Source organism: Taudactylus pleione, unplaced genomic scaffold (genome assembly GCF_031769625.1).
Source record: "Taudactylus pleione unplaced genomic scaffold, aTauple2 ptg000885l, whole genome shotgun sequence".
NCBI classification, from domain to species: Eukaryota; Metazoa; Chordata; class Amphibia; order Anura; family Myobatrachidae; genus Taudactylus; species Taudactylus pleione.
Window position 1 is genome coordinate 2229812 of NW_028285286.1, and position 27144 is coordinate 2256955.

General features: G+C 45.8%; 1 protein-coding gene across 3 annotated transcripts in view; it reads left to right on the top strand.

The window, feature by feature from the left end:
• The window catches only part of PHKB (phosphorylase kinase regulatory subunit beta), a 327566-nt gene that overhangs the window by 289327 nt on the left and 11095 nt on the right, over positions 1-27144 (top strand). For 2 of the 3 annotated variants that reach the window (XM_088458985.1, XM_088458983.1), the window contains 3 exons: positions 1904-1994; positions 6039-6241; positions 26964-27098. In XM_088458985.1, coding sequence (XP_088315111.1) covers positions 1904-1994; positions 6039-6241; positions 26964-27098 — 429 coding nt within the window. The remainder of the gene's footprint in view (positions 1-1903; positions 1995-6038; positions 6242-26963; positions 27099-27144) is intronic. The other variant, XM_088458984.1, reaches the window with a different exon arrangement.

The following is a 27144-nucleotide window of genomic DNA, read 5'->3' on the forward strand; positions in this document are numbered from 1 at the left end:
GATTTAGTTGAACTACTTACTAACCCAGGGGTGAAACTCCAATTTTGTTCCTGCTCTTGATAATAAAACTCCCTATTAGCTAGAGGCCTAAAGTTTGCATATGACACGGCTAAGGCCGTTTTCACCTTGATCTGAACACTTTATACAGCCAGATAGCAAAGTGGAGATAATTTATCTATGAGCAGTAGCCCTGAAATAACCCTTCCCTGTACTACACACGTAAGCTATCTGAGGCTTGCTGCCCGTTGGGCAGGGCCGGATTAAAGGGGGGGAAACAGGGGCGATCGTCCCTGGGCCCCCACACCTGAAGGGCCCCCACACCCAGCCATCGGGGTTAAAGTGAACCGGAGGAGACGGAACCTGTTCCGCCTCCTCCGGACACCTAACCCCAGGCACCGCAGGGAGGCACCATTGGCCAGGCGCCCGCTGAGATTGTAACCAGCGGGCGCCCGGCTCCCTCCCCTCAGCGGCAGCTAGAGCCGGAGGCTAGAGCTCACTCGTGAGCTCTGGCTTCCGGCTCACACAGTGCACTATGGGAGAGACGTCATGACTCTCCCATAGTGCAGAGGAGCAGCCGGGCGGACCAGAAGGCAGCGGAAGCGGGGCTTAAGGTAAGTATGACTTTTTTTTCTTTTTAGCGCAAGTGGCTTTTTCACTGAGGGCATTGCTCGGGGTGGGGCATTACTCGGCATTACTACAGGGGCATTACTCGGGAAGGGGCATTACTACAGGGGGCATTACTATTGGGGGCACCATTTCTGGAGGCATTACTATTGGGGACTTCTTGAAGGTAGGTCATTACTACTGGGGCACTAGTACAGAGGGAGCATTACTATTAGGGGCACTAATGCAGGGGCATTTATACAGAGGGTACTACTACAGGGATCATTACTACTGGGGGCACAACTACAGGGATATTACTACTGAGGGCATTTATACAAGGGGCATTACTATTGGGGGCATAACTACTGGGGGCACTGCATAAGGGGCAACACTCCAGGGGGCACTACTACTGGGTGCACTGCATAAAGGGCACCACTACTGTGGGCTCTGCATATGGGGCACTACCACAGTGGGCACTGACACTACTGGGCTCCCCCTTGTGCATACCCCCAGTTCATCCCATTTAATAGGGGCCCCCACATGTTTGTTGCCCAGGGGCCCCCACAGACCTTAATCTGGCCCTGCTGTTGGGGAACTGCAAATCCCAGCATAGCCTTCCAACCAGAGGCATGCAGAGACCTCAGATGCTGTTAGGCTGTGTTTGGAGCCGCCTGTTGCTGAAGACTTTTGTCCGATTGTTTATTGGGATCTAAATTCCAACCTCTAGCTGCACGTCGCAGTGAGAATGGGATGTTTGTACATTTTATTCTGTCTTTCCCCATTTAGATCATCCACAAATCTGCAATAATTGCCTTCTGTAGAATGTTAGTTTGACTGATTATTTTAATATTGTAATCCTCATAACACCATAATTATTGCCAGACGACAGAAAGTCTGTCAGAGAGCAGAACTGATTATCTTTTCTGTTTTAATGTCATTTTGTTGTAAATGTTTTGAGATAAAACAATTATGGAAAAGTGTCCTCGCATAATAGGGAAATTTGACTTTAAAGGGGCACTCCACTCCCCCCCCATAAAAAAACTAAAAAGGTTTATATTAATCACCATACAGCTAGTTTTCTGTCATTCGCTTTCAATAAAAGCAGATTTATGTTGTGTTATTTTTGTAACGTTTTGCACAAGTTCAGGAATTGCTTCGAAACTGCCCGATTTCTTCGCACAATGGAGACAGTAATTCTGTGAGGCTTGTGCAATGCCGGTGGATTAGCTTTTTAGGGTGCCGTGTATTAATGTGGCTACAGAGTACTTGGAGTTGGCACTGCTCTGTTTTCTGTTTTCAGGTCTGTTGTTCGCCTCGCTGCCAGCAGTTTAGGTAAAATAGTGGACAGCCTGGCCCCGTCTATAACCAATGCTTTAGTTCAGGGTAAGCAGGTAAGTGCACAAACTACCCTCACCTTTATAAAACTCAATATTTAACCTTTAGAGTTTCCATTTCCAGGCAGGTGAATAATTATACTGCTGGAGACAGGGCTCTAGATGAACGCAGTAAAGAGCTGATACACGTAGTGATATTTTGATAACCGACTGCAAAGGAAGATGGCGAAATGCGTGGGATCCGTGGAACAGTAAGCAGGGTTATGATAAAATGGCTGGAGAGTTAGGTGGAAACAAGTAGATAGAGAGAGAAGCCATCAGTTAGGAACTAGTGACCTCACCGAGGCATCAGGCGCTCTATTTTTCAGCCCACAGAATGTCTCACTCCACAGTGATTGACACAGGTCCACGTAACATGGTCTAGTTATAGATGCAGTTAGTGATGTACAGTTGATATGCAGGACCCTATAGGCAATTGTCTGGCATACCTTATTGTAAATATCTCTTATGAAGTATTGCATTGTATTAGACACACAAATCCTGTCCACATTTATTCCTGGATAGTCAGAAATCACACGGCAGAATGCTCTACACCACAGCCGTCACACGGTACAAAGCTCTGTACCACAGCCGTCACACGGTACAAAGCTCTATACCACAGCCGTCACACGGTACAAAGCTCTGTACCACAGCCGTCACATGGTACAAAGCTCTACACCACAGCCGTCACACGGTACAAAGCTCTATACCACAGCCGTCACACGGTACAAAGCTCTATACCACAGCCATCACACGGTACAAAGCTCTATACCACAGCTGTCACACGGTACAAAGCTCTATAGCACAGCTGTCACACGGAACAAAGCTCTATACCACAGCTGTCACACGGTACAAAGCTCTATACCACAGCTGTCACACGGTACAAAGCTCTATACCACAGCTGTCACACGGTACAAAGCTCTATACCACAGCTGTCACACGGTACAAAGCTCTGTACCACAGCTGTCACACGGTACAAAGCTCTGTACCACAGCTGTCACACGGAACAAAGCTCTATACCACAGCTGTCACACGGTACAAAGCTCTATACCACAGCTGTCACACGGTACAAAGCTCTATACCACAGCTGTCACACGGTACAAAGCTCTATACCACAGCTGTCACACGGCAGAATGCTCTATACCACAGCTGTCACACGGCAGAATGCTCTATACCACAGCTGTCACACAGTACAAAGCTCTATACCACAGCCGTCACACGGTACAAAGCTCTATACCACAGCCGTCACACGGAACAAAGCTCTATACCACAGCTGTCACACGGTACAAAGCTCTATACCACAGCTGTCACACTGCAGGTTGCTCTATACCACAGCCGTCACACGGTACAAAGCTCTATACCACAGCCGTCACACGGTACAAAGCTCTACACCACAGCTGTCACACGGCAGAATTCTCTATGCCACAGCTGTCACATGGTACAAAGCTCTATACCACAGCTGTCACACGGAACAAAGCTCTATACCACAGCTGTCACACGGTACAAAGCTCTATACCACAGCTGTCACACGGTACAAAGCTCTATACCACAGCTGTCACACGGCAGAATTCTCTATGCCACAGCTGTCACATGGTACAAAGCTCTATACCACAGCTGTCACACGGAACAAAGCTCTATACCACAGCTGTCACACAGTACAAAGCTCTATACCACAGCTGTCACACGGTACAAAGCTCTATACCACAGCTGTCACACGGTACAAAGCTCTATACCACAGCTGTCACACGGCAGAATGCTCTATACCACAGCTGTCACACGGTACAAAGCTCTATACCACAGCTGTCACACGGAACAAAGCTCTATACCACAGCTGTCACACGGTACAAAGCTCTATACCACAGCTGTCACACGGTACAAAGCTCTATACCACAGCCGTCACACGGTAACATGCTCTATACCACAGCTGTCACACGGTATCATGCTCTATACCACAGCTGTCACACGGCAGAATGCTCTATACCACAGCTGTCACATGGCAGAATGCTCTATACCACAACTGTCACACGGCAGAATGCTCTATACCACAGCTGTCACACGGCAGAATGCTCTATACCACAGCTGTCACACGGTACCATGCTCTATACCACAGCTGTCACACGGTATCATGCTCTATACCACAGCTGTCACACGGTAACACGCTCTATACCACAGCTGTCACACAGCAGAACGCTCTACGCTCTATACCACAGCTGGCACACGGTAACATGCTCTATACCACAGCTGGCACACGGTAACATGCTCTATACCACAGCTGTCACACAGCAGAACGCTCTATACCACAGCTGGCACACGGTAACATGCTCTATACCACAGCTGGCACACGGTAACATGCTCTATACCACAGCTGTCACACGGTAACATGCTCTATACCACAGCTGTCACATGGTAACATGCTCTATACCACAGCCGTCAAACAGCAGAACGCTCTATACCACAGCCGTCTCACGGTACAAAGCTCTATACCACAGCCATCACATGGTACAAAGCTCTGTACCACAGCCGTCACACGGTACAAAGCTCTGTACCACAGCCGTCACACGGTACAAAGCTCTGTACCACAGCCGTCACACGGTACAAAGCTCTGTACCACAGCCGTCACACGGTACAAAGCTCTGTACCACAGCCGTCACACGGTACAAAGCTCTGTACCACAGCCGTCACACGGTACAAAGCTCTGTACCACAGCCGTCACACGGTACAAAGCTCTGTACCACAGCCGTCACACGGTACAAAGCTCTGTACCACAGCTGTCACACGGTACAAAGCTCTATACCACAGCTGTCACATGGTAACATGCTCTATACCACAGCTTTCACATGGTAACATGCTCTATACCACAGCTGTCACACGGTAACATGCTCTATACCACAGCTGTCACACGGTAACATGCTCTATACCACAGCAGAACGCTCTATACCACAGCTGTCACACGGTAACATGCTCTATACCACAGCTGTCACACGGTAACATGCTCTATACCACAGCTGTCACACGGTAACATGCTCTATACCACAGCTGTCACACGGTAACATGCTCTATACCACAGCTGTCACACGGTAACATGCTCTATACCACAGCTGTCACACGGTAACATGCTCTATACCACAGCTGTCACACGGTATCATGCTCTATACCACAGCTGTCACACGGTAACATGCTCTATACCACAGCTGTCACACGGCAGAATGCTCTATACCACAGCTGTCACACGGTAACATGCTCTATACCACAGCTGTCACACGGTAACATGCTCTATACCACAGCTGCCACACGCTAACATGCTCTATACCACAGCAGAACGCTCTATACCACAGCCGTCACATGGTAACATGCTTTATACCACAGCAGAACGCTCTATACCACAGCTGTCACACGGTAACATGCTCTATACCACAGCTGTCGCATGGCAGAACACTGTATACCACAGCTGTCACATGGCAGAACACTGTATACCACAGCTGTCACACGGTAACATGCTCTATACCACAGCTGTCGCATGGCAGAACACTGTATACCACAGCTGTCACACGGTAACATGCTCTATACCACAGCTGTCGCATGGCAGAACACTGTATACCACAGCTGTCACACGGTAACATGCTCTATACCACAGCTGTCACATGGCAGAACGCTCTATACCACAGCTGTCACACGGTAACATGCTCTATACCACAGCTGTCGCATGGCAGAACGCTCTATACCACAGCTGTCACATGGCAGAACACTGTATACCACAGCTGTCACAAAATGCCCCAGTAGAGAGGTTGTTGATATTCTGGGTAGTTCATCTAATACACCATGTAAAGTACGTTAGTAGTAACACAAGTGTCCTGTTCCTTAGTGTTCACTTACAGCAATTATGCAAAATATGAAACTGTTCATTGCCAGCTATTTTCCCAATTAAAAGCTGTGAATGTTCTGTGCACTGGCGAATCACCCTGCTCTGCATGTGCGCCTCGGGTGGAATGAGATCTGCATTGCATGGAGTGTGCCATCTCTGAGCCTATTACCTGCACGCTTAATAAATGTATTGTCTCCCAGGTGACTCTGGGAGTCTTCGGGCACGAGGAAGCCGTCATCTCCAACCCACTTTCCCCCGGGGTGATTAAGGATATCCTCTACAGCAAGTGCAGCCCGTACGATGAGCGCGAGGCTGTCCTACAGCAAGAACTGGTTATCCATATTGGATGGATCATCTCCAACACTCCGGAGCTCTTCAGCGGGATGTTAAAGATCCGCGTAGGGTAAGTAACTTGTATCTTATAATGAGCGTGCGCTTTGTCCCTGCATCATGTGACCAACGTGAAAGCCTCCTATACGGGCACATAGGTTTCTCTCTTCCCCATGCACATTATCTGCTGTAGTAAGTTATAATATTGTCCCATCTATTCCCATCTTAAGATATATGACTGCTACAAATATGTATAATATGTTGTATTTATATATTAAACAATGACGTACAGTCTTGGAAAGTGATGCAATAGTTCCATGTACTTGCATCTACATTGTGAGACAGAGATTGACAGCTGAACAGCCTATAGGAAGCTATATGACAGAGACAGCCAATAGGAAGCTGCAGAGCAGAGACAGCCGATAGGAAGCCGCAGGGCAGAGACAGCCGATAGGAAGCCGCAGGGCAGAGACAGCCGACGGGAAGCCGCAGAGCAGAGGCAGCCGACGGGAAGCCGTAGGGCAGCGGCAGCCGACAGGAAGTCGCAGGGCAGAGACAGCCGATAGGAAGCCGCAGGGTATCAGCAGCCGACGGGAAGCCGCAGGGCAGAGACAGCCGACGGGAAGCCGCAGGGCAGAGACAGCCGACGGGAAGCCGTAGGGCAGCGGCAGCCGACGGGAAGCTGCAGGGCAGAGACAGCCGATGAACAGCTATAGTGCATCATCAGAATGAAGAATAAAATACAGTGAACAGAGACTGTATTTCTTTTGGAGATCACATGGGGCAGAATATTCTTACAAATTACCCCCAATTGTTTACCGAAACCAACAGCTAAAACACAACAGAGACATAATAGTTCTATAGATCTATTGGTATAAGTGGGGTTCATTGAATAATGTTTAAGAGATATGGACATACTTTGTTCTATACGGATAGCCTGATTATCCCTGCAGTTTTCCTTCATGTCTTTGGGCTGGAGCTGCCCACAATTTCTGTAAGGATGGGGGAGGTTAGTTGGAAATTTCTGTAAGGATGGGGGAGGTTAGTTAGGTAGTTCTGTAAGGATGGGGGAGGTTAGTTAGGTAGTTCTGTAAGGATGGTCATAGGTTAGTTAGGTAGTTCTGTAAGGATGGTCATAGGTTAGTTAGGTAGTTCTGTAAGGATGGTCATAGGTTAGTTAGGTAGTTCTGTAAGGATGGGTGGAGGTTAGTTAGGTAGTTCTGTAAGGATGGGTGGAGGTTAGTTAGGTAGTTCTGTAAGGATGGTCATAGGTTAGTTAGGTAGTTCTGTAAGGATGGGTGGAGGTTAGTTAGGTAGTTCTGTAAGGATGGTCATAGGTTAGTTAGGTAGTTCTGTAAGGATGGGTGGAGGTTAGTTAGGTAGTTCTGTAAGGATGGTCATAGGTTAGTTAGGTAGTTCTGTAAGGATGGTCATAGGTTAGTTAGGTAGTTCTGTAAGGATGGGTGGAGGTTAGTTAGGTAGTTCTGTAAGGATGGGTGGAGGTTAGTTAGGTAGTTCTGTAAGGATGGTCATAGGTTAGTTAGGTAGTTCTGTAAGGATGGGTGGAGGTTAGTTAGGTAGTTCTGTAAGGATGGTCATAGGTTAGTTAGGTAGTTCTGTAAGGATGGGTGGAGGTTAGTTAGGTAGTTCTGTAAGGATGGTCATAGGTTAGTTAGGTAGTTCTGTAAGGATGGTCATAGGTTAGTTAGGTAGTTCTGTAAGGATGGTCATAGGTTAGTTAGGTAGTTCTGTAAGGATGGGTGGAGGTTAGTTAGGTAGTTCTGTAAGGATGGTCATAGGTTAGTTAGGTAGTTCTGTAAGGATGGGTGGAGGTTAGTTAGGAAGTTCTGTAAGGATGGTCATAGGTTAGTTAGGTAGTTCTGTAAGGATGGTCATAGGTTAGTTAGGTAGTTCTGTAAGGATGGTCATAGGTTAGTTAGGTAGTTCTGTAAGGATGGGTGGAGGTTAGTTAGGTAGTTCTGTAAGGATGGGTGGAGGTTAGTTAGGTAGTTCTGTAAGGATGGTCATAGGTTAGTTAGGTAGTTCTGTAAGGATGGGTGGAGGTTAGTTAGGTAGTTCTGTAAGGATGGTCATAGGTTAGTTAGGTAGTTCTGTAAGGATGGGTGGAGGTTAGTTAGGTAGTTCTGTAAGGATGGGTGGAGGTTAGTTAGGTAGTTCTGTAAGGATGGTCATAGGTTAGTTAGGTAGTTCTGTAAGGATGGTCATAGGTTAGTTAGGTAGTTCTGTAAGGATGGTCATAGGTTAGTTAGGTAGTTCTGTAAGGATGGGTGGAGGTTAGTTAGGTAGTTCTGTAAGGATGGGTGGAGGTTAGTTAGGTAGTTCTGTAAGGATGGTCATAGGTTAGTTAGGTAGTTCTGTAAGGATGGGTGGAGGTTAGTTAGGTAGTTCTGTAAGGATGGTCATAGGTTAGTTAGGTAGTTCTGTAAGGATGGGTGGAGGTTAGTTAGGTAGTTCTGTAAGGATGGTCATAGGTTAGTTAGGTAGTTCTGTAAGGATGGTCATAGGTTAGTTAGGTAGTTCTGTAAGGATGGGTGGAGGTTAGTTAGGTAGTTCTGTAAGGATGGGTGGAGGTTAGTTAGGTAGTTCTGTAAGGATGGTCATAGGTTAGTTAGGTAGTTCTGTAAGGATGGTCATAGGTTAGTTAGGTAGTTCTGTAAGGATGGTCATAGGTTAGTTAGGTAGTTCTGTAAGGATGGGTGGAGGTTAGTTAGGTAGTTCTGTAAGGATGGATGGAGGTTAGTTAGGTAGTTCTGTAAGGATGGTCATAGGTTAGTTAGGTAGTTCTGTAAGGATGGGTGGAGGTTAGTTAGGTAGTTCTGTAAGGATGGTCATAGGTTAGTTAGGTAGTTCTGTAAGGATGGGTGGAGGTTAGTTAGGTAGTTCTGTAAGGATGGTCATAGGTTAGTTAGGTAGTTCTGTAAGGATGGTCATAGGTTAGTTAGGTAGTTCTGTAAGGATGGTCATAGGTTAGTTAGGTAGTTCTGTAAGGATGGGTGGAGGTTAGTTAGGTAGTTCTGTAATGATGGTCATAGGTTAGTTAGGTAGTTCTGTAAGGATGGGTGGAGGTTAGTTAGGAAGTTCTGTAAGGATGGTCATAGGTTAGGTAGTTCTGTAAGGATGGTCATAGGTTAGTTAGGTAGTTCTGTAAGGATGGTCATAGGTTAGTTAGGTAGTTCTGTAAGGATGGGTGGAGGTTAGTTAGGTAGTTCTGTAAGGATGGGTGGAGGTTAGTTAGGTAGTTCTGTAAGGATGGGTGGAGGTTAGTTAGGTAGTTCTGTAAGGATGGTCATAGGTTAGTTAGGTAGTTCTGTAAGGATGGGTGGAGGTTAGTTAGGTAGTTCTGTAAGGATGGGTGGAGGTTAGTTAGGTAGTTCTGTAAGGATGGTCATAGGTTAGTTAGGTAGTTCTGTAAGGATGGGTGGAGGTTAGTTAGGTAGTTCTGTAAGGATGGTCATAGGTTAGTTAGGTAGTTCTGTAAGGATGGGTGGAGGTTAGTTAGGTAGTTCTGTAAGGATGGTCATAGGTTAGTTAGGTAGTTCTGTAAGGATGGTCATAGGTTAGTTAGGTAGTTCTGTAAGGATGGTCATAGGTTAGTTAGGTAGTTCTGTAAGGATGGGTGGAGGTTAGTTAGGTAGTTCTGTAAGGATGGGTGGAGGTTAGTTAGGTAGTTCTGTAAGGATGGGTGGAGGTTAGTTAGGTAGTTCTGTAAGGATGGTCATAGGTTAGTTAGGTAGTTCTGTAAGGATGGGTGGAGGTTAGTTAGGTAGTTCTGTAAGGATGGTCATAGGTTAGTTAGGTAGTTCTGTAAGGATGGGTGGAGGTTAGTTAGGTAGTTCTGTAAGGATGGTCATAGGTTAGTTAGGTAGTTCTGTAAGGATGGTCATAGGTTAGTTAGGTAGTTCTGTAAGGATGGTCATAGGTTAGTTAGGTAGTTCTGTAAGGATGGGTGGAGGTTAGTTAGGTAGTTCTGTAAGGATGGGTGGAGGTTAGTTAGGTAGTTCTGTAAGGATGGTCATAGGTTAGTTAGGTAGTTCTGTAAGGATGGGTGGAGGTTAGTTAGGTAGTTCTGTAAGGATGGTCATAGGTTAGTTAGGTAGTTCTGTAAGGATGGGTGGAGGTTAGTTAGGTAGTTCTGTAAGGATGGTCATAGGTTAGTTAGGTAGTTCTGTAAGGATGGTCATAGGTTAGTTAGGTAGTTCTGTAAGGATGGTCATAGGTTAGTTAGGTAGTTCTGTAAGGATGGGTGGAGGTTAGTTAGGTAGTTCTGTAAGGATGGGTGGAGGTTAGTTAGGTAGTTCTGTAAGGATGGTCATAGGTTAGTTAGGTAGTTCTGTAAGGATGGGGGAGGTTAGTTGGAAATTTCTGTAAGGATGGGGGAGGTTAGTTAGGTAGTTCTGTAAGGATGGGTGGAGGTTAGTTAGGTAGTTCTGTAAGGATGGTCATAGGTTAGTTAGGTAGTTCTGTAAGGATGGGTGGAGGTTAGTTAGGTAGTTCTGTAAGGATGGTCATAGGTTAGTTAGGTAGTTCTGTAAGGATGGTCATAGGTTAGTTAGGTAGTTCTGTAAGGATGGTCATAGGTTAGTTAGGTAGTTCTGTAAGGATGGGTGGAGGTTAGTTAGGTAGTTCTGTAAGGATGGGTGGAGGTTAGTTAGGTAGTTCTGTAAGGATGGTCATAGGTTAGTTAGGTAGTTCTGTAAGGATGGGTGGAGGTTAGTTAGGTAGTTCTGTAAGGATGGTCATAGGTTAGTTAGGTAGTTCTGTAAGGATGGGTGGAAGTTAGTTAGGTAGTTCTGTAAGGATGGTCATAGGTTAGTTAGGTAGTTCTGTAAGGATGGTCATAGGTTAGTTAGGTAGTTCTGTAAGGATGGTCATAGGTTAGTTAGGTAGTTCTGTAAGGATGGGTGGAGGTTAGTTAGGTAGTTCTGTAAGGATGGTCATAGGTTAGTTAGGTAGTTCTGTAAGGATGGTCATAGGTTAGTTAGGTAGTTCTGTAAGGATGGTCATAGGTTAGTTAGGTAGTTCTGTAAGGATGGGGGAGGTTAGTTGGAAATTTCTGTAAGGATGGGGGAGGTTAGTTAGGTAGTTCTGTAAGGATGGGTGGAGGTTAGTTAGGTAGTTCTGTAAGGATGGTCATAGGTTAGTTAGGTAGTTCTGTAAGGATGGGTGGAGGTTAGTTAGGTAGTTCTGTAAGGATGGTCATAGGTTAGTTAGGTTGTTCTGTAAGGATGGGTGGAGGTTAGTTAGGTAGTTCTGTAAGGATGGTCATAGGTTAGTTAGGTAGTTCTGTAAGGATGGGGGAGGTTAGTTGGAAATTTCTGTAAGGATGGGGGAGGTTAGTTAGGTAGTTCTGTAAGGATGGGTGGAGGTTAGTTAGGTAGTTCTGTAAGGATGGTCATAGGTTAGTTAGGTAGTTCTGTAAGGATGGGTGGAGGTTAGTTAGGTAGTTCTGTAAGGATGGTCATAGGTTAGTTAGGTAGTTCTGTAAGGATGGGTGGAGGTTAGTTAGGTAGTTCTGTAAGGATGGTCATAGGTTAGTTAGGTAGTTCTGTAAGGATGGGGGAGGTTAGTTGGAAATTTCTGTAAGGATGGGGGAGGTTAGTTAGGTAGTTCTGTAAGGATGGGTGGAGGTTAGTTAGGTAGTTCTGTAAGGATGGTCATAGGTTAGTTAGGTAGTTCTGTAAGGATGGGTGGAGGTTAGTTAGGTAGTTCTGTAAGGATGGTCATAGGTTAGTTAGGTAGTTCTGTAAGGATGGTCATAGGTTAGTTAGGTAGTTCTGTAAGGATGGTCATAGGTTAGTTAGGTAGTTCTGTAAGGATGGGTGGAGGTTAGTTAGGTAGTTCTGTAAGGATGGGTGGAGGTTAGTTAGGTAGTTCTGTAAGGATGGTCATAGGTTAGTTAGGTAGTTCTGTAAGGATGGGTGGAGGTTAGTTAGGTAGTTCTGTAAGGATGGTCATAGGTTAGTTAGGTAGTTCTGTAAGAATGGGTGGAGGTTAGTTAGGTAGTTCTGTAAGGATGGTCATAGGTTAGTTAGGTAGTTCTGTAAGGATGGTCATAGGTTAGTTAGGTAGTTCTGTAAGGATGGTCATAGGTTAGTTAGGTAGTTCTGTAAGGATGGCTGGAGGTTAGTTAGGTAGTTCTGTAAGGATGGGTGGAGGTTAGTTAGGTAGTTCTGTAAGGATGGTCATAGGTTAGTTAGGTAGTTCTGTAAGGATGGGTGGAGGTTAGTTAGGTAGTTCTGTAAGGATGGTCATAGGTTAGTTAGGTAGTTCTGTAAGGATGGGTGGAGGTTAGTTAGGTAGTTCTGTAAGGATGGTCATAGGTTAGTTAGGTAGTTCTGTAAGGATGGGTGGAGGTTAGTTAGGTAGTTCTGTAAGGATGGTCATAGGTTAGTTAGGTAGTTCTGTAAGGATGGGTGGAGGTTAGTTAGGTAGTTCTGTAAGGATGGGTGGAGGTTAGTTAGGTAGTTCTGTAAGGATGGTCATAGGTTAGTTAGGTAGTTCTGTAAGGATGGCTGGAGGTTAGTTAGGTAGTTCTGTAAGGATGGGTGGAGGTTAGTTAGGTAGTTCTGTAAGGATGGTCATAGGTTAGTTAGGTAGTTCTGTAAGGATGGGTGGAGGTTAGTTAGGTAGTTCTGTAAGGATGGTCATAGGTTAGTTAGGTAGTTCTGTAAGGATGGGTGGAGGTTAGTTAGGTAGTTCTGTAAGGATGGTCATAGGTTAGTTAGGTAGTTCTGTAAGGATGGGTGGAGGTTAGTTAGGTAGTTCTGTAAGGATGGTCATAGGTTAGTTAGGTAGTTCTGTAAGGATGGGTGGAGGTTAGTTAGGTAGTTCTGTAAGGATGGGTGGAGGTTAGTTAGGTAGTTCTGTAAGGATGGTCATAGGTTAGTTAGGTAGTTCTGTAAGGATGGGTGGAGGTTAGTTAGGTAGTTCTGTAAGGATGGTCATAGGTTAGTTAGGTAGTTCTGTAAGGATGGTCATAGGTTAGTTAGGTAGTTCTGTAAGGATGGTCATAGGTTAGTTAGGTAGTTCTGTAAGGATGGTCATAGGTTAGTTAGGTAGTTCTATAAGGATGGGTGGAGGTTAGTTAGGTAGTTCTGTAAGGATGGGTGGAGGTTAGTTAGGTAGTTCTGTAAGGATGGTCGGAGGTTAGTTAGGTAGTTCTGTAAGCATGGGGGGAGGTTGGTTAGGTACAGTAGGTAGTTTTGTAAGGATGGTGAGAGGTTAGATAGTTCTATAAGGATGGTTGGAGGTTAGTTAGATAGTTCTGTAAGGATGTGGGGAGGTTAGTTGGGAATTTCTGTAAGGAAGGTCAGAGGTTAGGTAGTTCTGTAAGGATGGTCAGAGGTTAGTTGGGAATTTCTGTAAGGATGGTTGGAGGTTAGTTAGGTAGTTCTGTAAGGATGGTCGGAGGTTAGTTGGAAATTTCTGTAAGGATGGGGGAGGTAAGTTTGGAATTTCTGTAAGGATGGTCAGAAGTTAGTTAGGTAGTTCTGTAAGGATGGTGAGAGGTTAGTTAGGTAGTTCTGTAAGGATGGTGAGAGGTTAGTAAGGTAGTTCTGGGTGGATGGGGCGAGGTTGGTTAGGTACAATAGTTCTATAAGGATGGTCGGAGGTTAGTTAGGTAGTTCTGTAAGGATGGTGAGAGGTTAGTTAGGTAGTTCTGTAAGGATGGTGAGAGGTTAGTTAGGTAGTTCTGTAAGGATGGTCATAGGTTAGTTAGGTAGTACTGTAAGGATGGGGGGAGGTTAGGTAGTTCTGTAAGGATGGGGGGAGGTTAGGTAGTTCTGTAAGGATGGTCGGAGGTTAGATAGCTCTGTAAGGTTGGTCAGAGGATAGTTTGGAATTTCTGTAAGGATGGTCGGAGGTTAGTTAGGTAGTTCTGAAAGGATGGGTGGAGGTTAGTTAGGTAGTTCTGTAAGGATGGGTGGAGGTTAGTTAGGTAGTTCTGTAAGGATGGTCGGAGGTTAGTTAGGTAGTTCTGTAAGCATGGGGGGAGGTTGGTTAGGTACAGTAGGTAGTTTTGTAAGGATGGTGAGAGGTTAGATAGTTCTATAAGGATGGTTGGAGGTTAGTTAGATAGTTCTGTAAGGATGTGGGGAGGTTAGTTGGGAATTTCTGTAAGGAAGGTCAGAGGTTAGATAGTTCTGTAAGGATGGTCAGAGGTTAGTTGGGAATTTCTGTAAGGATGGTCGGAGGTTAGTTAGGTAGTTCTGTAAGGATGGTCGGAGGTTAGTTGGAAATTTCTGTAAGGATGGTCAGAAGTTAGTTAGGTAGTTCTGTAAGGATGGTGAGAGGTTAGTTAGGTAGTTCTGTAAGGATGGTCATAGGTTAGTTAGGTAGTTCTGTAAGGATGGGGGGAGGTTAGGTAGTTCTGTAAGGATGGGGGGAGGTTAGGTAGTTCTGTAAGGATGGTCGGAGGTTAGATAGCTCTGTAAGGTTGGTCAGAGGATAGTTTGGAATTTCTGTAAGGATGGTCGGAGGTTAGTTAGGTAGTTCTGAAAGGATGGGTGGAGGTTAGTTAGGTAGTTCTGTAAGGATGGGTGGAGGTTAGTTAGGTAGTTCTGTAAGGATGGTCGGAGGTTAGTTGGTAGTTCTGTAAGCATGGGGGGAGGTTGGTTAGGTACAGTAGGTAGTTTTGTAAGGATGGTGAGAGGTTAGATAGTTCTATAAGGATGGTTGGAGGTTAGTTAGATAGTTCTGTAAGGATGTGGGGAGGTTACTTGGGAATTTCTGTAAGGAAGGTCAGAGGTTAGGTAGTTCTGTAAGGATGGTCAGAGGTTAGTTGGGAATTTCTGTAAGGATGGTCGGAGGTTAGTTAGGTAGTTCTGTAAGGATGGTCGGAGGTTAGTTGGAAATTTCTGTAAGGATGGTCAGAAGTTAGTTAGGTAGTTCTGTAAGGATGGTGAGAGGTTAGTTAGGTAGTTCTGTAAGGATGGTGAGAGGTTAGTAAGGTAGTTCTGGGTGGATGGGGCGAGGTTGGTTAGGTACAGTAGTTCTATAAGGATGGTCGGAGGTTAGTTGGGAATTTCTGTAAGGATGGTCGGAGGTTAGATAGTTCTGTAAGGATGTGGGGACGTTAGTTTGGAATTTCTGTAAGGATGGTCGAAGGTTAGTTAGGGAGTTCTGCAAGGATGGTCGGAGGTTAGTTAGGTAGTTCTGTAAGGATGGGGGGAGGTTAGGTAGTTCTGTAAGGATGGGTGGAGGTTAGTTATGTAGTGCTGTAAGGATAGGGGGAGGTTAGTTTGGAATTTCTGTAAAGATGGGGGGAGGTTAGTTGGGAATTTCTGTAAGGATGGTCGGAAGTTAGATAGTTCTGTAAAGATGGGGGGAGGTTAGTTGGGAATTTCTGTAAGGATGTCGGAAGTTAGATAGTTCTGTAAAGATGGGGGGAGGTTAGTTGGGAATTTCTGTAAGGATGTCGGAAGTTAGATAGTTCTGTAAGGATGGGGGGAGGTTAGTTGGGAATTTCTGTAAGGATGGTCGGAAGTTAGATAGTTCTGTAAGGATGGGGGGGGTTAATTTGGAATTTCTGTAAGGATGGTCGGAGGTTAGTTAGGTAGTTCTGTAAGAATGGTGAGAGTTTAGTTGGGAATTTCTGTAAGGATGGTTGGAGGTTAGTTAGGTAGTTCTATAAGGATGGGGGGAGGTTAGTTAGGTAGTTCTGCAAGGATGGTCGGAGGTTAGTTAGGTAGTTCTGTAAGGATGGGGGGAGGTTAGGTAGTTCTGTAAGGATGGGTGGAGGTTAGTTATGTAGTGCTGTAAGGATACGGGGAGGTTAGTTTGGAATTTCTGTAAAGATGGGGGGAGGTTAGTTGGGAATTTCTGTAAGGATGGTCGGAAGTTAGATAGTTCTGTAAAGATGGGGGGAGGTTAGTTGGGAATTTCTGTAAGGATGTCGGAAGTTAGATAGTTCTGTAAAGATGGGGGGAGGTTAGTTGGGAATTTCTGTAAGGATGGTCGGAAGTTAGATAGTTCTGTAAGGATGGGGGGGTTAATTTGGAATTTCTGTAAGGATGGTCGGAGGTTAGTTAGGTAGTTCTGTAAGAATGGTGAGAGTTTAGTTGGGAATTTCTGTAAGGATGGTTGGAGGTTAGTTAGGTAGTTCTATAAGGATGGGGGGAGGTTAGTTAGGTAGTTCTGTAAGGATGGTCATAGGTTAGTTAGGTAGTTCTGTATGGATGGGTGGAGGTTAGTTAGGTAGTTCTGTAAGGATGGTCATAGGTTAGTTAGGTAGTTCTGTAAGGATGGTCATAGGTTAGTTAGGTAGTTCTGTAAGGATGGTCATAGGTTAGTTAGGTAGTTCTGTAAGGATGGGGGGAGGTTAGTTAGGTAGTACTGTAAGGATGGGGGGAGGTTAGTTTGGAATTTCTGTAAGGATGGTCGGAGGTTAGTTAGGTAGTTCTATAAGGATGGTTGGAGGTTAGTTAGGTAGTTCTGTAAGCATGGGGGGAGGTTGGTTAGGTACAGTAGGTAGTTTTGTAAGGATGGTGAGAGGTTAGATAGTTCTATAAGGATGGTTGGAGGTTAGTTAGATAGTTCTGTAAGGATGTGGGGAGGTTAGTTGGAAATTTCTGTAAGGAAGGTCAGAGGTTAGGTAGTTCTGTAAGGATGGTCAGAGGTTAGTTGGAAATTTCTGTAAGGATGGGGGAGGTTAGTTTGGAATTTCTGTAAGGATGGTCAGAAGTTAGTTAGGTAGTTCTGTAAGGATGGTCAGAAGTTAGTTAGGTAGTTCTGTAAGGATGGTGAGAGGTTAGTTAGGTAGTTCTGTAAGGATGGTGAGAGGTTAGTAAGGTAGTTCTGGGTGGATGGGGCGAGGTTGGTTAGGTACAGTAGTTCTATAAGGATGGTCGGAGGTTAGTTAGGTAGTTCTGTAAGGATGTGGGGAGGTTAGTTGGGAATTTCTGTAAGGATGGTCGGAGGTTAGATAGTTCTGTAAGGATGTGGGGACGTTAGTTTGGAATTTCTGTAAGGATGGTCGAAGGTTAGTTAGGGAGTTCTGCAAGGATGGTCGGAGGTTAGTTAGGTAGTTCTGTAAGGATGGGGGGAGGTTAGGTAGTTCTGTAAGGATGGGTGGAGGTTAGTTATGTAGTGCTGTAAGGATACGGGGAGGTTAGTTTGGAATTTCTGTAAAGATGGGAGGAGGTTAGTTGGGAATTTCTGTAAGGATGGTCGGAAGTTAGTTAGGTAGTTCTGTAAGAATGGTGAGAGTTTAGTTGGGAAATTCTGTAAGGATGGTTGGAGGTTAGTTAGGTAGTTCTATAAGGATGGGGGGAGGTTAGTTAGGTAGTTCTGTGAGGATGATCGGAGGTTAGTTAGGTAGTTCTATAAGGATGGGGGGAGGTTAGTTAGGTAGTTCTGTGAGGATGATCGGAGGTTAGTTAGGTAGCTCTGTAAGGATGGGGGGAGGTTAGTTAGGTAGTACTGTAAGGATGGGGGGAGGTTAGTTTGGAATTTCTGTAAGGATGGTCGGAGGTTAGTTAGGTAGTTCTGTAAGGATTGGGGGAGGTTAGGTAGTTCTGTAAGGATGGTAAGAGGTTAGTTAGTTATGTAGTGCTGTAAGGATAGGGGGAGGTTAGTTTGGAATTTCTGTAAAGATGGGGGGAGGTTAGTTGGGAATTTCTGTAAGGATGGTCGGAAGTTAGATAGTTCTGTAAGGATGGGGGGGGTTAATTTGGAATTTCTGTAAGGATGGTTGGAGGTTAGTTAGGTAGTTCTGTAAGAATGGTGAGAGTTTAGTTGGGAAATTCTGTAAGGATGGTTGGAGGTTAGTTAGGTAGTTCTATAAGGATGGGGGGAGGTTAGTTAGGTAGTTCTGTGAGGATGATCGGAGGTTAGTTAGGTAGTTCTATAAGGATGGGGGGAGGTTAGTTAGGTAGTTCTGTGAGGATGATCGGAGGTTAGTTAGGTAGCTCTGTAAGGATGGGGGGAGGTTAGTTAGGTAGTACTGTAAGGATGGGGGAGGTTAGTTTGGAATTTCTGTAAGGATGGTCGGAGGTTAGTTAGGTAGTTCTGTAAGGATTGGGGGAGGTTAGGTAGTTCTGTAAGGAGGGTAAGAGGTTAGTTAGTTATGTAGTGCTGTAAGGATAGGGGGAGGTTAGTTTGGAATTTCTGTAAAGATGGGGGGAGGTTAGTTGGGAATTTCTGTAAGGATGTGGGGAGGTTAGTTGGGAATTTCTGTAAGGATGGTCGGAGGTTAGATAGTTCTGTAAGGATGGGGGAGGTTAGTTTGAAATTTCTGTAAGGATGGTCGGAGGTTAGTTAGGTAGTTCTGTAAGGATGGTGAGAGTTTAGTTGTGAATTTCTGTAAGGATGGGGGGAGGTTAGTTAGGTAGTTCTGTGAGGATGGTCGGAGGTTAGTTAGGTAGCTCTGTAAGGATGGGGGGTGGTTAGTTAGGTACTACTGTAAGGATGGGGGGAGGTTAGTTTGGAATTTCTGTAAGGATGGTCGGAGGTTAGTTAGGGAGTTCTGCAAGGATGGTTGGAGGTTAGTTAGGTAGTTCTGTAAGGATGGGGGAGGTTAGGTAGTTCTGTAAGGATGGTAAGAGGTTAGTTATGTAGTGCTGTAAGGATAGGGGGAGGTTAGTTTGGAATTTCTGTAAGGATGGTCGGAGGTTAGTTGGGTAGTTCTATAAGGATGGGGGAGGTTAGTTGGGAATTTCTGTAAGGATGGTCGGAGGTTAGTTAGGTAGTTCTGTAAGGATGGGGGAGATTAGTTTGAAATTTCTGTAAGGATGGTCGAAGGTTAGTTAGGTAGTTCTGTAAGGATGGTGAGAGTTTAGTTGGGAATTTCTGTAAGGATGGGGGGAGGTTAGTTAGGTAGCTCTGTAAGGATGGGTGGCGGTTAGTTAGGTAGTACTGTAAGGATGGGGGGAGGTTAGTTTGGAATTTCTGTAAGGATGGTCAGAGGTTAGTTAGGGAGTTCTGCAAGGATGGTTGGAGGTTAGTTAGGTAGTTCTGTAAGGATGGGGGAGGTTAGGTAGTTCTGTAAGGATGGTAAGAGGTTAGTTATGTAGTGCTGTAAGGATAGGGGGAGGTTAGTTTGGAATTTCTGTAAGGATGGTCGGAGGTTAGTTGGGAATTTCTGTAAGGATGTGGGCAGGTTAGTTGGGAATTTCTGTAAGGATGGTCGGAGGTTAGTTAGGTAGTTCTGTAAGGATGGGGGGAGGTTAGGTAGTTCTGTAAGGATGGTTAGAGGTTTGTTAGGTAGTTCTGTAAGGATGGAGGGAGGTTAGGTAGTTCTGTAAGGATGGTTAGAGGTTTGTTAGGTAGTTCTGTAAGGATGGTCATAGGTTAGTTAGGTAGTTCTGTAAGGATGGGTGGAGGTTTGTTAGGTAGTTCTGTAAGGATGGTCATAGGTTAGTTAGGTAGTTCTGTAAGGATGGGTGGAGGTTTGTTAGGTAGTTCTGTAAGGATAGTTGGAAGTTAGTCTTTACAAGCATTGACACAGATTGCGCCGGTCTGCGTCATTATTAAACATGGGGTCGGGCGTTTGTCTCCCGGATTCATTTTCTTCAGTAGAATTTCTTTGGCTCACACTTCAGCTAGTAAAATGAACCTTTCAGTTGTGATAATGATTTGATGTACAGCCGTATTATTGATCTCTCAGCAGTTCTTCTTGAAATAGATCAAGTGCTTGACAGAACTATTACATTAAAGACCTCCACTCACCAGCGCTGTCTGTCACAGGAGTTTGGTGGTGGTGGAGGGGTGCGAGGGTACACGGGGATATATTTGGAGCACCATAGTTTTCCCTGTAGTCTGTCTATTAACCTCTTCAGGGCTGTGTGTTTTAGAGCATAATGTTGTGAATTCCTCATGTCTTTTATCTCGCCTTCCCCCGCCATTCTACATCAGAGCAGCGTTAGGCAACCTACGTCTCTGCGGCTGTAGTGCTGGGGCTTGTCCTGAGTTACGTATCTCTGCCTGGCGATGGCGACGACTTTTGCCATAGTGTTTGCTGTAGAAACGCTTGTTCACCTGCTACTGACAGACATTCAGCACATCACCTGGGGTTATTTTATTTCCATATCATAATATAGTTAATGGTCGTCTGAATGGTTTCCATCCACATATATCACACGAGGGACGAGCACAGAGCTATTGTCATTGGACATCCAGACATGATGTCACCACTTATTAAAGGAATATCATCCTATGGTGCCAATGCATTACTCAGCGCTGTACATTAAAGGGACATAAACATGAGCTTACAATCTAAGCGTGCCATTTGTATGTTAGGGAGGTTTACTTTGGGTTTTGCTGCTTTTTACCAATGGAAATAAATGCGTTATTGGAAGTTGCGGGTATTTGGTGATGTTAGTGTAGTAATGGGCATCTGGGTGAGGCGGGTTACCACCCTCCACCTCTCATGTGGGCAGCGACATGGAGAGCAGGTCAGCAGTTTAGAGAAAAACATTTCCCATGTGATAATAGCACTATAAATACTGCACTGGTAATTCCCAGCGTGATGTAGAAGGATATGTTTCTGTGGGATAATTAATCATCTTATCACTACAGTACATTTGTTAATTAAATATATAGTCCCAGCATGACTTGTCTCTGAAAATCGTCTATGCAGAATTTCTGGCTGTGCGTCTCCTGGGTTTAATAGGACGTCCACCACTTTGCTCTGAAAAGTTCCACAGCCCCCCCCCCCCGTACTGATCTGACCCCCACCCCCCCAAAACCCTGATCCGATAAATGCTTCATTAGAAGCTGTATTATACCCCTTTTACACCTAAATTCCGGGTCTGACCCGGAGTTGGAACAAAGTTCCTATCCGGATCAGACCCGGAATTTTGCCGGCGCTGACTCGGGATATTCCCGAGTCAGCGCCGCTCACACCGCAGTCGGTCTGCATAGACCCGGCTTTTGCGGAGTGAAAGTGGACGCTTGGAGATGACGTCATCTCCAAGCGCCACTGAAGCCGGGCCAATCGGCCGGCTAGCAGCGCACTCCAGGTCTTCGTGACCCGGAGTGCGCAGTTCCCATAGCAGGGTTTCACGGGCTACGCCCGTGTTAAACCCTGCTAGTTACCTGGGTTGGATTGCCGCGTCACTCGACCCGGCGATCCAACCCTCTCCCCTTTTACACCAGGGAGCTGCCCGGGTTAACCCTTCAAAAACCCGGGTTTTAGCTCCGGTGTAAAAGGGGTATTAGATTAGTGAGTTTTAATAGTCACCAGAGTTTCCCAACGTCCGCCATTACAGTCCAGGCTTTAAGGATATACATACTTGAGCCAAGGTAATCGAATTGACTGGGGTAATAATTAAATCACCTGTGCTGAAGCATGGATATCCTTAAAACCAGGACTGTACTGGCAGAGTTTGGGATACTCTGGACTATACACATGATGGGTGAGCGCTGTGCGTCTTTGGTAGCGCTGTGACTTTTTGTGCGACTTTTTCTCTTAAAATGTGTCTTATTCGCAAAGTAAGACGCACAAGCAGCTTACGTTGATTAAAATGATACGCGGCATACCTACATTCTGTGTGCGACTGCGGCGGTATCTACACACGAAATGCTACGTTAGTGTCAGCGGCTTACGCATTGTAAGGGAAAAGTCACAGGAATAGTCACTCAGCGCTACCGGGTCACGCCATGGCATGGTGCGACTAGAAGGGCTGTTTAACGCACAAGCAGGCTAGATGTATATGTTGAAAATTAGATGATTTAATATCTTGATAGATTAAAATAAACACATAAATTAAAAAAATATCTAAAAATATATGGACATAATATAGTACATTGACACTGGTAATGGACCAATTAATCAACAGTTGATAGAATAATATACATGCATGAATTATAGTAAATAATAATGATAAATTGATCTGATTATTGGTAATCAATCTAATAAGACATGTGCTTAATAATCACAGTTCATCCCGGCCGGGAAACCAAAAATAGTGTGAATAAAAAGGTATAACTCTTGCGTAACTTTGGCGATGATGAGTACTCAGAGATGTGATAACAATTCAGAACAAATGTTAGTAATTCCATGGGAAGCTGAGTCTCATATAGGGATGACCGTGAGAATGGTGAACAGCTTAGCCCATAAGCATCAGATGTATGCTGTCTGCCAAGGGGAAAAACGTCACGGCAATGGTCCTGTGTGGAACAGCAAGCCGCCTGGTATAAAGGGTCTCCCGCGACGTGTGTGCCGATGCCCAGCACTGCGGAGCGGTCTCCCACAGCACGTGCAGCGGCCATGCAGGTGCTCTGTGCGTAGCGGCAGTCGGGCAGCTGTTCTGAGCGGCAGGAATAGACGTGGTGTCTGGAATGTCCTGCAGCGTCTGCCGGTCTCCTACACCTATGCAAAAACGTGGTTCTAGGCGGCAAAGGAGACCGTGAAAAACGACTTGTTGTCGTGTGATATGATACATAAATAGACAAGTGGAGGAGTGAAAAAACCGAAGATGGATAAAGCAAGAATGAAAAAAGCAAGTATAAGGGTGAAAAATGTACTGAATAGAACATTATGTAATGATTTAAGGGTTTAAATAACAATAAATGCTGACTAATTGATAATCACAGCATTTAAGTTAAACACCTGTTACTAATTAGTAAGACTATATCTGACAAGTCTGGCATGGTGAGACACATTGCCTCTGAGGAAACGGCCAGTATTTGGAGCAGAGAAACGCGTTAGACCAGTACTCTCATCATCGGACCGGTCTGATTGCCAGATCCACTTTCCTTGCAACCCCCACATCACGGTCTCCTTTGCCGCCTAGAACCACGTTTTTGCATAGGTGTAGGAGACCCAGTGGCGTAACTAGGGTATTTGGAGCCCAGGGCAAATTTGAAAACGGGTTACCTCCCCCACCATGTGCGCGCACCAAAAAAATGGGCGTGGTCACTTAAAAATGTGGCATGTCAACATGACACACCCCTTTATTTTCAAACTGAACATTCCTATCCATATGCACTTTAACCCCAGTAGTACCCCTTATACAGTACCCCCAGTATGCAGTTGTGGTCCCTCTCATGCAGGCCCATAGTAGTGCCCCTTATACAGTATCCCCAGTAGTGGTCCCTCTTATACAGCCCCCAATTAGTTCCCCTTACTCAGTACCCCCAGTAGTGGCCCCCCCAAATGCAGTGCCCCACGTAGTGTTCCCCCTTATGCAGTGCCCCCAGTAGCAGTCCCCACAATGCAGTGCGCCCAGTAGCGGTATCCCCTTATGCAGTGCCCTTTTATATAGTGCCCCCAGCAGTAGTCCCACCCATGCAGTTTTCCCAGTAGTGGTCCCCTTATGCAGGCACCCTGTAGTGATCCCCCCTATCTAGTGCCCCCTGTAGTGGTCCCCGCAGTGCCCCTAGCAGTAAGCCCCTTATATAGTGCCCCCAGCAGTAGTGTCCCCCCCCTCCCATGCAGTGCCCCCAGTAGTGGTCCCCCTGATGCAGGCTCCCAGTAGTGACCCCCCCCCCCCCTATCCAGTGGTCCCTGTAGTGGCCCTTCCTATTATTGCCCCCAGTAGTGGTCCCCCGAGTGCAGTGCCTCTAGTAATAGGCCCCTTTTAGAATGCCCCCAGTGGTAGTCCCCACCCCAAGTAGTAGTCCCCAGTAGAGTAGCCCCCCCCCCAGTAGAGGTCCTCCCAATGGCACCCCCAGTAGTAGCCACACCTCCCCCAGTAGAGGTCCCCCCAGTAGTAGCCAATCCCTCCCCCGTTGAGCAGATAGGTTTAAAAATAAATATATATAAAAATATACTTACCTGATTCCACGCTGCTCCTGCTCCTGTCCGCGATGCCGCTCCCGCCCTCCAGTCCGCCCGGGCTGGCGCGCTCAGCATTATGGGACTGACGTCATGACGTCAGTCCCATTACCCACTGCAGGAGCCTGGACGGAAGTCCGGCTCTTGTAGTGGGTGCTGCAGCAGTCAATGAGAGTCTATCTGACTCTCATTGGCTGCTGTTTAACACACGCATCGCCGCCAGCGCTGGCGGCGATGCGTGTGTTATGCACAGCCTGAGCCCGCCTCCTGGCGCTATTGGGCAAGCACTCAGGGGGAGGGAACGGGCTCAGGTGTGCAGCACAGGACCGGCGCTGGAAGCCTAGCGTCGGTCCTGTGCAAATGTGTAGTGCTGACCGCACTCATTGCGGTCGGCGCTACACTGGCTATCTAGGGCCGGCCGGTACCGTGGCCGGCGGCGCCACCGGTCCAACGGCGCCCAGGGCAAGAACCCCGCTCGCCCTGCCCTAGTTACGCCACTGAGGAGACCGGCAGACGCGGCAGGACATTCCAGACACCACGTCTATTCCTGCCGCTCAGAACAGCTGCCCGACTGCCGCTACGCACAGAGCACCTGCACGGCCGCTGCGCGTGCTGTGGGAGACCGCTCCGCAGTGCTGGGCATCAGCACACACGTCGCGGGAGACCCTTTATACCAGGCGGCTTGCTGTTCCACACAGGACCATTGCCGTGACTTTTTTCCCCTTGGCAGACAGCATACATCTGATGCTTATGGGCTAAGCTGTTCACCATCATCACGGTCATCCCTATATGAGACACAGCTTCCCATGGAATTACTAACATTTGTTCTGAATTGTTATCACATCTCTGAGTACTCATCATCGCCAAAGTTACGCAAGAGGTATACCTTCTTATTCACACTATTTTTTGTTTCCCGGCCGGGATGAACTAATACAAGGGGGAGTGGGCTCTGTACTCAAGAGCTTACATTCTTAAGGGAATATGGGCAGACACAAAGAGGGAGAAGAGGCTGGAGAGTTGGGGGGGGGGGGGGGTTAGAGCGGTTTTAGCAGCCCTTCCCCATATGGGACAAAAGCACAATAAGCGCCTTTCACCTGCGTGCCAATGTACAGCTTCTATTCTGGAGATCTCTATCAGCTGAGTCCTGTAGGAGAAGTATCCCCCGGGGCGGTGGGATTATTAGCAGAAGCCAGTGATGATATAACAGTCTGCAGCTCAGAGAAAAAGCTTTGGTCCTTTCAATAAGTGAATCCGCTTATTCTCACATGCTTTGCTCTAATTGAGCGGATGATGCTTAGAACCGTCCCAGGTGCCTCCTCTGATATCTGTAAGTGAATAGTGAAATTGCAGTTGGTGATCGGGGCTCATTAGCTTGATTACTGCGCATTATTATATGTAATCTGTCTGATGCCTGATTGCACAACTCGTCCTTATGATTGGACGGTAATAGGAAAACATTTTGCTCATTACAGTTTAGCTGCTCAAAATAAATAACAGACTCTTATTAGACAGGGCTGACATTAATGCAGTCCCAAAGTGGTCTAATAACAGACTCTTATTAGACAGGTGTGACATTAATGCAGTCCCGAAGTGGTCTAATAACAGACTCTTATTAGACAGGGGTGACATTAATGCAGTCCCAAAGTGGTCTAATAACAGACTCTTATTAGACAGGGGTGACATTAATGCAGTCCCAAAGTGGTCTAATAACTGACTCTTATTAGACAGGTGTGACATTAATGCAGACCCGAAGTGGTCTAATAACTGACTCTTATTAGACAGGGGTGACATTAATGCAGTCCCAAAGTGGTCTAATAACAGACTCTTATTAGACAGGGGTGACATTAATGCAGTCCCAAAGTGGTCTAATAACAGACTCTTATTAGACAGGGCTGACATTAATGCAGTCCCAAAGTAGTCTAATAACTGACTCTTATTACACAGGGGTGACATTAATGCAGTCCCGAAGTGGTTTAATAACAGACTATTATTAGACAGGGGTGACATTAATGCAGACCCGAAGTGGTCTAATAACAGACTCTTATTAGACAGGGGTGACATTAATGCAGTCCCAAAGTGGTCTAATAACTGACTCTTATTACACAGGGGTGACATTAATACAGTCCCGAAGTGGTCTAATAACAGACTCTTATTAGACAGGGGTGACATTAATGCAGTCCCAAAGTGGTCTAATAAATGACTCTTATTACACAGGGGTGACATTAATACAGTCCCGAAGTGGTCTAATAACAGACTCTTATTAGACAGGGGTGACATTAATGCAGTCCCAAAGTGGTCTAATAACTGACTCTTATTACACAGGGGTGACATTAATACAGTCCCAAAGTGGTCTAATAACAGACTCTTATTAGACAGGGGTGACATTAATGCAGTCCCAAAGTGGTCTAATAAATGACTCTTATTACACAGGGGTGACATCAATACAGTCCCGAAGTGGTCTAATAACAGACTCTTATTAGACAGGGGTGACATTAATACAGTCCCAAAGTGGTCTAATAACTGACTCTTATTACACAGGGGTGACATTAATGCAGTCCCGAAGTGGTCTAATAACAGACTCTTATTAGACAGGGGTGACATTAATACAGTCCCGAAGTGGTCTAATAACAGACTCTTATTAGACAGGGGTGACATTAATGCAGTCCCGAAGTGGTCTAATAACAGACTCCTATTAGACAGGGGTGACATTAATGCAGTCCCGAAGTGGTCTAATAACAGACTCTTATTAGACAGGGGTGATATTAATACAGTCCCGAAGTGGTCCTTAAGATAATAAACTCTTACAATATATTAGACTATTAGTAAGTTTTCTCCATACTATATAATAGGTTCGGTTACAGTATCATTAGCAAACACGCTGCTGCTTTTATTTATAGTAACTGTAATTAACAGTTATAGCAGACCTGTCAGCGTAATAGCTAAGGAGCTGGACGTTTTTGGGTGGAACCAATATATATTATACAGTGTAGCCGAGACCTGGAGACATCACTGAGGCATCAGTAGATCTGACAATCCGTCCTATCTTTCTTCCCAGGTGGATAATTCATGCCATGAGATACGAGCTGAAAATCCGCAGCGGGGAACAGCCAGAGAAGGACATTTACCAGCTATCTCCAAACGAGATCAAACAGCTTCTCCTGTGCATTCTGCAGCCGCAGCAATCGGGAAGGTGAGGGAAGGGTCTGCGGTGTAGCCGGGGATTCAGATCTCTTCTA